The following is a 15,184-nucleotide window of genomic DNA, read 5'->3' on the forward strand; positions in this document are numbered from 1 at the left end:
CAGTGGCTCTCAAATGGAGGTGCGAGCCCCCCCTAGGGGTATGTCAGAGTACTGCAGGGGTATGTGAGGGGGTTTTAAAAATTAATTAAAAAAATGTCAGTCATGCATAATTCCTCAAATAATGAGCCTATGCTAATAAGCTGAATAAAACTGCAAATGTGAGTTTGATAAATCACATGTTCTCTTCAGTTCTCCCTCCGGGTTCCCTGAAGGCGTCAGATGTGTGTGTGTGTGTGTGTGTGTTTGTGGTTTAAATCTGCTGCCGTGGTCGTCGTTTGTTCACTATGACCGGGAAGACAAGACAAAACAAATCCAGAAAACGGATCAGTGGTTGAAGCGTGGCAGCGCTCAAAGTGACGCTTCAACTCAATTTTTTTTTTTTCATTTTGTTCAGTCACTTTGTTAGAGAAGCTGCGACTTTAACGTCACAAGGAAATGAAAAATGATGTTTTTCACCCCGTTTAGATCATTTTCCTGCTCTGCTCTGCTGTTTCTCTTGCGCACATTTTTTCTATTTTATATACACTGCACCCTCAGGGACCAGTGAAGTATTTCTGATTCTGATTTCCAAGCGTGGGAGCTCGTCCTGAAGCCAGGCGGGCGGCGGCGGCGGCGACCAAAAAACACACCAGAGAGAAACGACAAGACGGGAATCTGACGTCACGACTCTGAGTCACTTGTTGTGACTTGTGTCGAACTCCCTGTGTGTGTGTGTGTGTGTGTGTGTGTGTGTGCGCTGAGCCGCAGGTGCTGTCTCTCATTGGATCAGCTGAGGGGATTGCTGTTTGCTGATTGGTCACCTGGAGGATTTAAAGACCAGCTGATGACGGCCTCTCTCTCTCTTTCTCTCTCTCTCTCTCTCTCTCTGATTTTCAGCAATGGACGTCATTCTGTTTGTATTGTGAGCTCAGTGTTTGATTAGAGCTCTGTGAGTAAATCTTGGTAACTTTGTGAATAAGACCTGTGGATAGTCAGTTCATTGTAACAGCAGGTTAGTACGAGTCATGCAGATTATAGTCTGGATACCCGACCCGTGCCCATCGGGACCTGAAGAGTCGCGCTCGGGTCGGACAAACATTTAGAAATAAATGTTATTTTAGTGAAAAATGACGGACCTGCTGTCTGTTCTAGTTCAAGTTTACGTGAGGACACTGAAGGCAACACGTACGTACGCTGTTTCGGGCGTTAAATGTAACCTGGAGATGGAGGACGAGCAAAATCTGGGGCTTGGGTCGGGTTTGGACACCAAAAAACAGAATGTCTGTCCGGTTCGGGTCGGGTCATCATGGAGGTGGTGCAGCCGATAGTTCAGGAGTTCAGGTTTGAGACTGATCGGTTTTGTTTGTTGTTTTGGGCCACGCTCACCTCTGAAGCCAAAAAAATTAAAGAACCACTACTTTGAAAACTGATTTGTTGTTTGTCCGTGTTCTTGGACGGGAGAAGAGCTCAATGCCTGCTGTGTCCTGGTTTCCCCTCGACCTGGGACGGGATATTAACTGGGGGCTCGTCCGGGATATTCTTTAGTCTGTCGGTGTGTTTGATGAGTCTGCTGAGTCTTTGTGTTTTTGTCTCTACTCGTCTGGTTGGCAGTTTGTTTGGTTTTCTCTGAGCGGCCAAATGGAGTTCCAGTTGGAAGATTACACCTCTAATCCAACCCAAGGCGAACTGGACAGCTGAGCTTTGAAGCTGAGTGAAGGGGGTCTGTTTGGTGAGCCAGCTCACCCCAGGGGGTGGAGCTAGGTGAGTCAGCAGGTGGTGGGCCGCCTTGGCCCCACCCCTCCCAGCGCAGGTGGAGCTCACGTTAACACTGGGCATGGACGAGGAGGAGGAGGTGAAAAATCACGAGTTGGATGTGCAATAAAACATTTCAGTAACACACCACCAACACACACAGAGACAACAGAGGGGTGAGTTAGGGTGACTGTGTGTGTGTGTGTGTGTGTGTGTGTGTGTCAGACTGTATTCGTACCCTAAGATGCCCTTGACCGTCTTGGGAGGGCTGGGGGGTTTCTGGGTGGGGGGGTTGGACCGGGACAGGCCGCCTCCGAGCTTCATGTTCTGCTGCCCGTTCACCTGCAGGCACACACACACACACACACACACACACAATCAAAAGGTTATTCCTAAGTTTAGCCTAGATACTTACAAGCTGTCAGTTCACATCTCGCTGCCATCGTGTCCCACAAGGTTTAGTAAATACAACATCTGAATATTTAAGTTCATATCAGACGGTGGATACCCGACCCGAGCCCGTCGGGACCGGCGGGTCAGGCTGGACATCAGGGCTCTGCTCGCCGTCTGGACAGAGGACAACGTCCAACGCCAAATCGATGTACGTTATGTGAGAGAGCCGGCGGGTCCAACACACAACAGGACAGGTCTGTCAAAACCTGAACAGACTGAACCACCTGAGGTGTCGGTACGAGGCAGGTAAAGCACACAACACACAAAGTGGCGTCCAGAGGAAGTAAAACCCGGTGGTCTGTAGTTCTGCAGACTTTAACCCCTCGCTCCCTGCTTCCCTCCGGCTGCAGGGACGGGACCAGCCAACGGGTTTTGTTCTGGCGACTTGAGGCTGAGGAGCTTTAACGCCGTCTGGCCCTCGATCACAGCAGCTCCACAGCGGAAAGACGGCTACTGACTTCTTCATGGCCTCGCCGGCCGACTCGCTGTGTTTTGAATCATCCAATCCCGTTCAGTGAAGGACAGTCGAGGCGCTGCTTCAGCGTTTTGGGGGTAAAAATAGTTTGGGTCACCTGACACGTCGAGTTTACTGCATCCTGTCAGATTTTAACACGCCAGGGACGCAGAGCCCGTTCTGTCCAACATCACTGACACACAGTTCATAACAACTGGATGCAAATATTTCAATCACGAAAATTAACATTTTGATTTAACAATGTTTGTTTTTTCCCCCCTTTCCCTCCAAATCAGCTCACGGGATCTTTGACATCTGTGTTAATGACACGCCGGTGCGCTGGGATTCAGTCACTTTCTGCCTTTTTATTAAATCTTCACTTGTTTTACTGCCTCGTTTGTTCTGTCTCTTGCTGTGTTTGCCTCTTCACGTCTCTGTGTGACTGAGTTACTGCTTGTGTTGTTTTTCATGTTCATTATTCTCACGTCTGCCACCGACAGCCCAACGCTGCTGAGTTCAGATGAGCCGGTGCAGTTTGCCCTCAGATCTGAAGTGTTTGGTGAGTCCCAGGATCCGGCGGTCAGGTTTCCTGCAGCCAAGCTTTCCCACAGCAGCCGACACATGCAGGCCAGTCACACAAATCAAATCAGCTGATCACATCAATTCACTTCAGCAAAATCATGTTGTGTGTCAGGGTGTCTGCAGCGAGCGGAGGAAAGGTCAACTCTTTCTCGAGACTGAAGACAAATTTGAACTCAGACAAATCATCTGCAGGCCAGTTTCATACATGAGGAGCGGGTCAGAGCTCAGCTGTAGACAGGAACATGGTGGGTTATTATTATTATTATTATTATTATTATTATTATTGTTATTATAATGATATAAGGAGATGACTGTATGAACTGCTATTAGCCGTTTCCTTCACGTCAGACTGGAATAAATCCAAAATTGAATAAGAATAAGAATAGGAATAACAATAGCAATAACAGTAATTGTAATAATAAATTTAATTTAGTTTTTAATTTAATAGTAAAGTCAATAATAAATTACATTAAATAAATTAAACCTGACAGCAGCTCTGAAGTGGATCATGTGGATGTGAAAGTCGCCTCGCTCAGCAGTTTGACCTGAACCTGTAAAGATTCGCTGCTGGGAGGTTTAGCCAGGCTAATGACTCCCATAGACTTCAAGTCTTTATGCTAAGCTAACAGGAAATGCTACACGTAGGAACTGAACCACTGGACGTCCAGAGGTGGAAATGGTGTCCAACATCTGGCCCCAGTCTCTGACTGCAGACACGGAGACACAGGACAGGGGAGACGAGAGCTGCAGGGTCTTACCTTGAACCTCAACAACCACTGAGCAGCCAAGGAAAGCAAGAGGCCGCAGGAAGAAGAGAAGAAGCATCCAGAGGTTAGTGACCATGCAGACATCCAGCCATTAGAGAGAGAGAGAGAGAGAGAGAGAGAGAGAGAGAGAGAGAGAGAGAGAGAGAGAGAGAGAGAGAGAGAGAGAGAGAGGGAGAGAGAGAGAGAGAGAGAGAAAGAGAGAGAAAGAGCTCATGCAGTAAATTCTTCAGCACAAAAAGCCTGTGATGCTGCAGCCACAGTCAAATCAAAAACATAGATGATGAGTTAAGCACCTGACACTGTTAGTGCACACACAACTACTATCACACACACACGTGCAAGCACACACACACACACACACACACACAAACCGTTGATTTTTTTTTTTGTGACCATGTGTATCTTTGGCTCTTAATATTCGTTGTTTCATCATCTTCTGTTTTTATATCAGTATTTGTATCCTTTGATTTCTCAAATAAAATGAAACTTAAATCTAATTTAATGTAATGATATTTAATAATAATAATCCTAATAATACTAATACTACTAATACTATCATTAAATTAATGAAGATATTAAATTAAATTAAGCTAAATTTAAATTAAATTAAATTATATTAAATTAATTGCATGAGGCTCATTTTCTGGTCTATAAATAAAAGCTGCACATTCTAAAAACCTTTAATTGCAATCAAACAGAGAAAATCTGACATGACAATGTCTTGTGTTTTTTTTTTTTATTGACAATGTTTCTTGTTTGCTGAACAATCTAAAATGTGAATAAATCTGTGTCTGTGCACTGGGCTGCGTTTATCTCACAGTGACAGCGTTCAGGAACATGACAGGAAATTTTTCGGACATTGTTTGTCAGTATTGTTTATTTTCAGTTTATTGCTGATCTGGGAACTGACATTTGTTCGACTTTTTTCGTCTTTTCATTTTGTCAGATAATCATGAGGTTAACTCGCCATAAAGTCGTATGACAGTTAGCAGCAGCAGCACCCATACAGTTTGAGTCTGTTCATTAGCAGGTGTCAGGTTTTATATTATAACTATTATTGTGATCCGTCGCAGTAGTAAACACAGTCAGACAGTGAGAGTAAAACTTGTAGTGATAAAATGAGCCTAATGTTATTTTTAAGTTTCCCACTGCAGTTTTTTTTTTTTTTTTTTTTTTTAAATCCTGATTAATATGAGAAGCAGCAGCTGCAGAATCAACACCTGCATTAATCACACACCTGCTTGCTTTAACTGTTAAATATCAAGTTTGTTCTTGTTGCAACATCATTATTATTATTAACTAAAGTAATTATTGTTATTATTTGTATAATTATCATTGTTGTTATTGCTACCTTGACTCCATGGCCGATGTCGTCCAGCACGCTGTAGTCAATCGGCTTCCTGATGTAACGCACCGGTCGCTCCGGATTGGCCGGGGCGATGATTTTGTGTGAGCGGGAAGTGTTTTTATTGGTCGTCAGGATGCCGATCTCCCGCCTCGCCACCTTCTCCTTGTGGATGTCGACCGTCTGAGAGACAGACAGACAGAAAGAAAGAAAGAGAGAGAGAGAGGGAGAGAGAGAGAGAGAGAGAGAGAGAGAGAGAGAGAGAGAGAGAGAGAGAAGGAAAAAGAAAGAAAACAGAGAGAAGCAATAAAGCTGGATGACCACCTCGTGTTTAGCTGATGATTAAAATAGAAAATGCAAAAAAAGTGAATGATACACACTAAGAATGACAAGCTATCTGTTGTGTGTGTGTGTGTGTGTGTGTGTGTGTGTGTGTATTTATAGGATGAAAATGAAAAAAAAAAAAAAAACAATGCCCAGGAGACCAGAGTGTGTAACAGAGCGGCTGGAGACTTCCACAGTTTAGTACAGACGCTGCTCTGTCCAAATAAAGTCAAAGGTGACCTGTTGGCAGTGCCGTCGTATAGGGGGGGAAGGTGATGACAATTCTAAGGGCCCACGGTCCACTAGGGCCCATACACTGGTTCTTTAGAACCAGACGTTCTGTCACTGATGTTGGTAAAGGCAGACTGCATGGCTGCTGCTGGAGGTTACACATCTGTGGTGACGGGGCTGAATGACACACCTGAACTCACTGATTAACAGGTGTGGCCTGATACTTCTGTCCCTGGCGAAAAAGTTCAAAACTACATGAAACCGCATGTTTCAAATTCTCAAAGTGATGAAGTGACGGCGTCCAAATCGATGTCGGCTGATCTGAAACATGTTTCAAGCTTGGAATGTGTTTCCGTTTGTGTCAGTTCTGTTGCTTTGAAGTGCTTGTATTTAAAATGAACAACTGGTTTTTGCTGCATTGTCCAGTTTCCCAGATTTTCTGCTTTTTGCGCCCTGACCCGCTGGGAAGCGCCGGTCTCTGCTGTCTTTTTACATGACAGGAGAATTTGTACCACGAGCGCGACGCCTCTAAGAAATAATGAGTGAAAATAAAAGAGACTCTGTGGGCTCAGACTCAGAGCTGAAGTTATGAATCGCTGCATTTATGTCCCGTCGAGGTGAAAAGACGGCAACATAAACGATGACATTTTATTATGAATGGCTTTCTGAATGCCCTCTGTGTGTGTGTGTGTGTGTGTGTGTGTGTGTGTGTGTGCCGCTGCAGTGCCGTCGGCGACGTGGCTCTGGTTCCCCCTTGTCCTTCATGATAAAGACTTGTTGTGACGTTGAAGGCACACAGCTCGTTCTCACATTCAGCAGTTTAACCTTCAAATAACTGAAGTGGGACCCGCTGAGCCACGACACTGAGCATTATGTCTGTCTCATGGACACCCATCCAAAAATAAAAATAAAAATAAAGTAAATTAAAAAAGACACTGGGATAGGAAGTGCTGTGAAAGCGTGAGAAAGCAGCACTGACCAACCAAATGAGAGGAAACTCACAATTAAAAAAAATAAATAAATAAAGCTGCAGGCATCAGAACAGGCGAGGGGCGATTTACCTGAGGACCGCCGCAGTGACCAACACCTGGAAATAATAATTCTGAGGAAAAACAATAACTTTAAATTCTGATATTAAAGTAATAAATTCATGAGAAAAAAAACTCAGAAATTCAAGAGTGCTTCCTTGACCAACAACACAAAAAACATAAAAGAAAAACAATCTTAGGAGTTTTTTTCTCATAAATTTGTGAATTTTTTCTCATTTTAATCTCAGAAAATATCCACGTTTTATTGGCTGAATATTACCCGCCGCCCTCCTTAATTTGTTTCCCCACAGTGGCCCTCGTGTGCCGCCGTACATCTATTTGTCCTTTACACAAGGAAAATAATCTGCCAGTGGGAGGAAATAATCCCATGTTTCCAACACTCATCAACTTGTTTCCAGAATTTTCTAGATCCCAGTGCCTGATCTGACTGATGCTGCAGAGGAAAGGCAGGAGCAGGGAATCATAAACAAAAGACAATAAATGATTAAAAAACAAGAATAAAGAAAAAAAAACAGCAGCAGGAGAATCAAAACTGAAATGTTTGCAGCTTCAGTCCAAAATCACATTGAAACACGACTGCAGCCCGAGGGCTCTTATTGTGAAATCTGTTGCAGGCCGCAGGCCAACATGATCAAACACAGTGTGTGCACCTCGGCCTGTGTGTGTGAGTGAGTGAGTGTGTGTGTGTGTGTGTGTGTGTGTGTGTGTGTGCCTGTGCGCGTGTCCAAGCTTTCAAGCATGCCGACACACACCACCCACATCCCATATGTGACAGTATATCTGTAAGTGTGTGTGAGTGTGAGTGTGTGTGTGCAAGTGTCTGTGTGTGTGTGTGTGTGTGTGTGTGTGTTAGGAATGGGATGATATATTAAAATTCAACTCATTGAAATACAAAAATGTGACAATAATACATTAAAAAGGACAGAAAAATCCATCCATCACCTATCTATCTATCTATCTATATCTGTCTATCTATCTATCTATCATCATCTATCTATCTATCTATCTATCTATCTATCTATCTATCTATCTATCTATCTATCTATCTATCTATCTATCTATCTATCTATCTATCATCTATCTATCTATCTATCATCATCTGTCTATCTATATCTGTTTATCTATCCATCCCTCCATCCATCTAAACACTGAACTAAATGAAACTGAAAGTAAGAACTGGGATTGTGTCTGTTCAGTCAACAGGTGACTCTAAACCCCGAGGTGTGTGTGTGTGTGTGTGTGTGTATGTGTGTGTGTGTGTGTGTGTGTGTGTGTGACCTGGGAGATGTGGTTGACGGAGCTCTCCATGCGGCGGAGCTGCGACGCCTGGATGTCGAGCATCTGCAGCACGTTGTTGGCCAGCGTGTTGATGAGGTAGGCCACGCTCGCCAGCGACTGCGTGGTGTAGCTTTTGGTCTCCTCCAGCGCCCGCTGCTTGTCTGCCGACTGACACACACACACACACACACACACACACACACTTTATTTATTACACTCACTTTGGGAAACTGTGTTGATTCTTTGTTTTCTGTCAAGTCTGATCGAGTCGTACTCTGTGTCGTGTTTCCGGCGCTGTGTCACTCTTGTTTGTTGGAACATGATGTGATGTTGTTCTGTTTATTATTCAATTAAAAAATAAAAAAACATTACACTCCACAGTAACATTTATTCCTCAAAGCGAGACGTTTGTGAGTGACAGTTATCTTGTGAGAGTTGGGATTTCTCCTACATGTTAAAATCTTTTCAGCTTCTCTCTGCAGCTGTGATCCAGGCTTCACACTGTGATTTTCAGTTCGGTGGCGAGTAAATTACAGGCCACTTCACTCACCAGACATTTAAACAAGTCAGACACAGAATGTGCACAGGCACAAGCAGAGCCTTGTGAAAGCAGCGGGGTTTTATTTTAAGCGCAGGTGACAACGAGGAGAAGGTGGGAGACGGAGGCGAAGTGGCGATGAAGCTGAAAGAGACGAGAAACAGTTCAGAGGGAAATCTGCCTTCCAAAACACAAAGCGGCGTGTGCTACTGTACAAACACTTCAAATACTTTCTTACATTAACGTTATTACAGGCCAGTGCCATCAGCCAGTTTGATGCAGAAGCCGGCGACAATGTGAGAAAATAAATAAGAATAAAGAAACAACAAGCCAATCACAGTTTCAAGAATACAAATATATTTATATATTTAGACTGACCAGTTGATGAAAAACAGTTACATATTTTAGAGTTTGGTTTCTTTAGATAATTTTACAGATATTGCAATTGTGACAAGATTCACAGTTTCAGGAGGAATAATAACTTTTTCAATATATTTTTTAGAATTCCCAAATTAATATTTTGTGGGTTAATTTTCACAGAAAGTGCTATTTTGAAACGATGGCGGTGTGATTTTTAGACTCCAGTTTGCAGCCCACAGTGTCTCTGCAGCGCCATGAAACTTTTTTTTTTTCTGATGTCATTTCTGACATCAGAGCATGACAGAGGCCCCGCCCACCTGCACCTTCATGGCTCCAGCCTGTTAAAATGTACAGATGTGAAATGCATCTCTCAGTGACTGACAGCTGCATCAACACGAGGCAAGGCCAGGGGCAAGGCCATTTGGCCTTTGGTGTTACAACTTTTTTTTAGGGCATTAAGGCCACATGCCAGGGCACGAAGGCCATTGAGTAAAATGCGTGGACTTTAACCTGTGCTATGAATAAACATCATGACTTCATACAATTAAACAAAAAAAACATCACACAAAACACAATGCGATTATACAACTATACTGAAGCATACTGTGGGCATTTCGCTCTCAAAATATAAAAGTTTTTTGCTAGTATTCTCTCCATTTCAGCGGACATACATGAGATCTGACGTTAACTAGTCCTTATCAGCCAGCCAACTTGGGCTTATCATGTTTGCTAGACATCGTGATTCCCCAAAATTTAATAAATACCTCACATAACACAAAACTGCTCTGCTAGCTCAATCATGTTGTAACTAGAATATCCGCTGGAAAAAATAATTTTTCATGGACTGACAGTTATACTCCTGCCAAATCAGTCATTTTTAATCTAAACCGTTGCCGTGACAACGACTCAGCAGCACAGCTGATCTTTATCTACAACCAACTTATATTAACAGTTATATTTAAATACAGGCTACTGCTTTCCAGTGTCAGCGCCACAACAAACATCTATCTTTTCATAAACTCACCAGCAGATGTTTTATTTCAGCTGGGGGAGTGTCACTCCAATTTAACATCAGCTCCGATTAATGTGGCTAAGCAGCAAAAGTAACGACAGTAAGCAGTCACATTAAGGCTGAACAGAGTTATATAATCACCTTTTCAGGCTGTTATCAATTTACCTCTGAAATAAAGACGACAGTTTTCACAGATGTGCTGATTTATTAAATGTTAATTTCAATGTACAGATGCAAACAAATTGATGAATTAATTAAATCAATAGCCTAGGAAACTCAAAGACTGAACAAATTAATAATGATTAATAGGCTAATTAATAACTGATAACAATAACGCATTAATAACAAGAACAAAGTTATGGCCGCACATCTTCGTGGAAAATCTTCCAGGTACTGTCCATGGTGCTGAATCCGCCTCAGCAGGTACTGTCCGTGGTGCTGAATCTGCTGAAACATTTCATTCTGTTTATTACAGAAATTAAAGCTCCATAAAATTCACAGAGGATCTTGTTTAGCTCTTTTTTACTTACAGTTGAGAAATCAGCTGTTTGCCCGGCGTTTGTCAGGTAGTCTTGTAGACATTTGACGGCCCAAGACGTTGACCGGGCCGTACTGGCTTCATCTCCTGACCTCTCCAGCTGATCCAGCTCTTCACTCCTCACTCTCGCGTATCTCTCCTTTTTCTCTTCTGTCTTGTCTTCCTTGTTCAGCCATTTATGCAAACTTAGGTCGCCAAATAAATCAAAACTGACGACAAAACGGTCCATTATGCAGACTAACAAAGTTGAGAGCGGCTTTTGATGCAGGTTTCAGTGAAACATTTTGTGTTGCCATGGAAACCACACAGACTCGGGCAATAAGATCTAGGCAGAGTAATATTTTCAGTGATGAGGTATTTTTCATTTTCATTTCTGTCATGCTCATTTGAGAACATTCTAAACGTCTGATTGACTAATCAGATTGCTCGGTCGGATCTATGTGTTGTATAATGGTTGCGCGCACATGCAAAACATTGCTTTGCTTCAAAGTCACCAACATGAGCAGAAATTCAATTCATTTTGGGTCGGGATTCGCTCAGGATTTTCTTGCATCCATGATAACCTTGAGAGATTGACTGCTTGGGGTACACCGGCCAAATTGGCCGTGAGGGGTACAATTATTTTCAGGGCACTGCGGCCAGAGCGAGGGGCAACGAAGGCCATGGCCGTCGTGGCTGTGGTATAATTCCCACCCTGGTGAGAGCGCCTCCTTAAGATGACGTTTTATATTTACTTTAAAATTCTTTGCTTGTCCTAACCCTAACCCAAAAAATAAAATTATGTGATGTCAGCGCCTGTTTTACTGAGTGTGTGACAATACATCTTTCTCTGTCTCAAAAAAAGGCCTGCAAATGTAAATGAAGCGAGTTAATTTGTATATCAAGCAGGAAGGTGAGATCAGATCCCAGGTGGGCAGGTGAGACACAGGTGAGACGCAGGTGAGACGCAGGTTACTGCCGGGTGGAGACGGAGGATTTCATCGATGTAAAAGCACAGGTGACAACAATCCGGCGGTGTGAGAAGAGAGAAGTGTGAGACGCCCATGTCAACTTTCCTTAGCATTTTTCTTAAGAAGAAATTAAAAAAAAAAAAAAAAACCTAAACACAGATATCGGTGAACAAGGCCGTTACGACTTTCTCCTTCCATGCCGCTGCAAAGTACCATCAGCTGAGAAACAGTCCCCTTCCGTCAGCAGCTGCAGAGGGCTTTTACACTGAAAGACGGTGTTTCCCCCAGTACTCTGGCTTTGGCGAGGGGGGATGCGCGCATGCGAAGTGCGCACGCGAAAATTTTGGGGGTACACAAACATTTTGGAGGGTGGGGACAATATTAATAAGTTGCTCAATATTCTTCAGATTTGTACTCATTGATTAGAGCGAAGCCCCGCCCTCCTTCTCACAAGACAGCAGAGCTCATTCCCACCAGATAGACCCTATACTGAATAAGTTAATAACCAACCTGAACACTTTTAGTTTATTAGATAAAAACACAGTCTAGGAATATTCTATAGAAATGTGATGTTACATTATTTCTGTTGTGATTTTATTTATTTTTTAATTTGAAAATTAATTAAATTAATTTCGCAACTTTCAGGTGAGGCAGGAGGCTCCGTTGGCGACTCACTGCGCCAACAGAATGACAGAAACACTGAAAGGTCTTTCATCTCTTCCTCCAGGTGAGCTGCTGTGTGTTGCTCTTCTATGTCGTTTGTGTTCTATCATGTGATTTTTTTTTTAATCTGAAACTGTTTGTGCAGGACTCTCACTGAATAAAAAATAAAAAATGAAACTCTTTGAACGTTTACAGAGGCGGTGCGCTTGGACAGAAATTTCAAAATAAAAGCTCGATGAGATTGGATCATTGTTCATTAGATCGATGTATCGCTCCAGGTCGGTGGATCATCATGCCGCAAATCTGAATCCTGGTAGACGAAGTGTGTGTGTGTGTGTGTGTGTGTGTGTGTGTGTGTGTGTGTGTGTGTGTGTGCGTCTGATACAGAAGCTCTGACCTGAAAACTGAACGTAAAGAGAGACGGATGCCGACGTGAGATCATGAAGTCTCATTAAATTATTCCACAGAACGGACGCAGAGAAATGTAAAGATAATGACCAGTGGACAGGACGGACGCCACGGGACGGACGCTAGAGTTCTCATATTCTGCCCGAACCTGACCCGACCCGACCCGACCCGACATTTTCGGGTTGGGTCGGGCCTAAAATTTACGTGAATTGGGCGGGTCGGGTCGGGCTTCGGGTTCTGTGGGGGATTTTTTTTTTTTTTTTTTTAAATAAAAAAATAGAATATGTGTTCTGTTATTGATTATGATGTTTCATTTTTATGTGACTGGTGGAGAGTGAGAGACTGGATTGGATTTGGAGGCTAAACTTTCAGTGACAGACAGACAACCAGCTGTGCGAGCGCAGTGCAAACAAGTGAGAGAGAGTTGCAGCAGTATCCCGCTGTGCTGGCAGACTCGGCAGCAGGGACGGTTTCTGCTATGGGCAGTGCAACTGCCCAGGGCGCAATCTACTTGGGGGCGCACGAGAAAAAAAAAAAAAATCTCCAGTTTTCTAGACTACCGTATTGACCCGCACATGCCGCGGCACCATCAGTCGGCATCAGGCGGGCCGGCCGCGGCACCGTCCGATACCGCGCCCACCCGTCAGGTCTGCCGGATCTGACAGGTGAGCTGCCTCATGCTGGCCGGTGCCGCGGCCGGCTCGCCTGATACCGACTGATGGTGCCCCGGTGCCGCGGCCGACCGGCTCTGCTAAATAATGGCGAATTTGGCGATTTTTTTTTTCGGGCTTTATCGGGCTGTCGGGCCTAAAGTTCGGCTAATTAGTCGGGTCAGGTCGGGCCTCGGGCTGGCCCAGTCAGGCCCGGGTCGGGTCGGGTCTTAATTTTCAGGCCCGATGAGAACTCTAACGGACGCCACGGGACGGTAACCAGGAGGAAGTCCCCTAACAAAAAAAGAAGAAGAAAGAACAACTCTGGCACTGATTTATGTGATTTTTATATTTTTTTTGTCACTATCCTCTGACCGAGTGTGTGACTTCATTTTGTTTGTTCAGACTTTTCGGTAAAAGCAGATTTACTCTGACAGGAACTTTTGTTTACGTTGACTTTGGAAAAACATCAAATTTAAAGAATCTATTTTAGAATTATGTTGAAACACGTTCACTCAGCTCAGCAAACCTCATGACACACTGCTGCCTGCTGTAATGTGTGTGTGTGTGTGTGTGTGTGTGTGTGTTTCCGCTCCAGTGTACTACGAGGTCAATCACGGGTCGACTCTACAGTTATAGTTTCCTGCTTCATTGTGGTGCTAACAGCTAGATCACACACACACACACACACACACACACACACACACACACACACACACAGTGCAGGGCAGATTCCTGTCATTCTTTGTGGTGGAATGCCACATTCAGCGTTTCCCCACAGAGACAGACTGTTTCTATGTGTGTGTGTGTGCGCGTGTGTGTGTGTGTGTGTGTGTTCACAGGCTGCCTGTGTCACTGTGTATCAGTGTGTGTGCATTTATGCGTGTGCATGCATCCATTAATGTGTATGTGTGTGTGTTTAACATGGCATGGGCAATACAGGGAGACACACTGATGTTTGTGTGTGTGTGTGTGTGTGTGTGTGTGTGTTGAAGCATGATGTAGGTCAGCTAGAACTCATTCATGCCTGCGGATGACGAGAAACACACCGACACCATGTGCCTCTCTCTCTCTCTCATACACACACACACACACACACACACACACACAAACACACTTCCACATACACATGAATAATACAGTAACACACACACACAGTCATACAAAGAGAAATAGACAGCACATGTGCCATCCTATGCCTGCCATACTGTATTACATACACACACACACAGCTGATGATGTCACAGTTCTAACTGACCCACAGCCCTACATGCACACAAACACCATGTGTGTGTGTGTGTGTGTGTGTGTGTGTGTGTGTGAGAGAGAGAGAGAGAGCGAGAGAGAGAGAGAGAGAGAGAGAGAGAGAGAGAGACCACACTTGTAGGGAACGAGGTTATTATAGTTTTGCATTTTTCATTAATTTTTATTTTTTATTTTTATTTTTGTTTTCAGTTTCAGTTTTTAGTTTTCATTTTGGTCTTTTTTGAGATAAAAACTGAACAAAACATCAAAACATTTTTAAAACGTCTTCACTGAGGAAGAACAAACTGACGACACGTTCTCTCTAATTTGATTATTTTGGTTTGTTTTGTCGTCATCAATAATAATCCTGATGGGGAAGAGAACATGTGATCAGCTAATTTATTATTACTAAAAACACCGATAGCGCTGGGTATTCATTCACACATTTTCAAGCTACAGATCTATCAATAGAGTCAAAATGTGAGTATTGTCATGCAGACTCTGGTGTGCCACAAGGCTCTGTTCTGGGCCCAGTAATGTTTCCTACAGACCTGCTGAAACACAGGGAAATCATTTGTAATGTCACCACTGATCTATAACACACTC

At 43.6% G+C, this 15,184-nt stretch overlaps 2 protein-coding genes across 10 annotated transcripts in view; both read right to left on the reverse strand.

The window, feature by feature from the left end:
- The window catches only part of LOC115379755 (abl interactor 2-like), a 47,286-nt gene that overhangs the window by 16,456 nt on the left and 15,646 nt on the right, over window positions 1–15,184 (reverse strand). For 3 of the 5 annotated variants that reach the window (XM_030080624.1, XM_030080622.1, XM_030080621.1), the window contains exons 2-5: window positions 8,215–8,382; window positions 5,339–5,515; window positions 3,979–3,996; window positions 1,970–2,073 (exon numbers count right to left, since the gene is read on the reverse strand). In XM_030080624.1, the coding sequence (XP_029936484.1) occupies window positions 1,970–2,073; window positions 3,979–3,996; window positions 5,339–5,515; window positions 8,215–8,382 (467 nt within the window). The remainder of the gene's footprint in view (window positions 1–1,969; window positions 2,074–3,978; window positions 3,997–5,338; window positions 5,516–8,214; window positions 8,383–15,184) is intronic. The other 2 variants (XM_030080625.1, XM_030080623.1) reach the window with 1 other exon arrangement.
- tmem237a (transmembrane protein 237a) overlaps window positions 5,518–15,184 on the reverse strand; it is a 39,528-nt gene continuing 29,861 nt past the window's right edge. Inside the window, exon 12 of one of the 5 annotated variants that reach the window (XR_003930271.1) lies at window positions 5,518–5,551. The gene's annotated coding sequence lies outside the window, so the exon portion shown is untranslated. Of the gene's footprint in view, window positions 5,559–14,663; window positions 14,710–15,184 lie in introns of those variants that run through there. The other 4 variants (XR_003930272.1, XR_003930273.1, XR_003930275.1 and 1 more) reach the window with 4 other exon arrangements.

Source organism: Myripristis murdjan, chromosome 21 (assembly GCF_902150065.1).
Source record: "Myripristis murdjan chromosome 21, fMyrMur1.1, whole genome shotgun sequence".
In the NCBI taxonomy this organism is placed as follows: domain Eukaryota; kingdom Metazoa; phylum Chordata; class Actinopteri; order Holocentriformes; family Holocentridae; genus Myripristis; species Myripristis murdjan.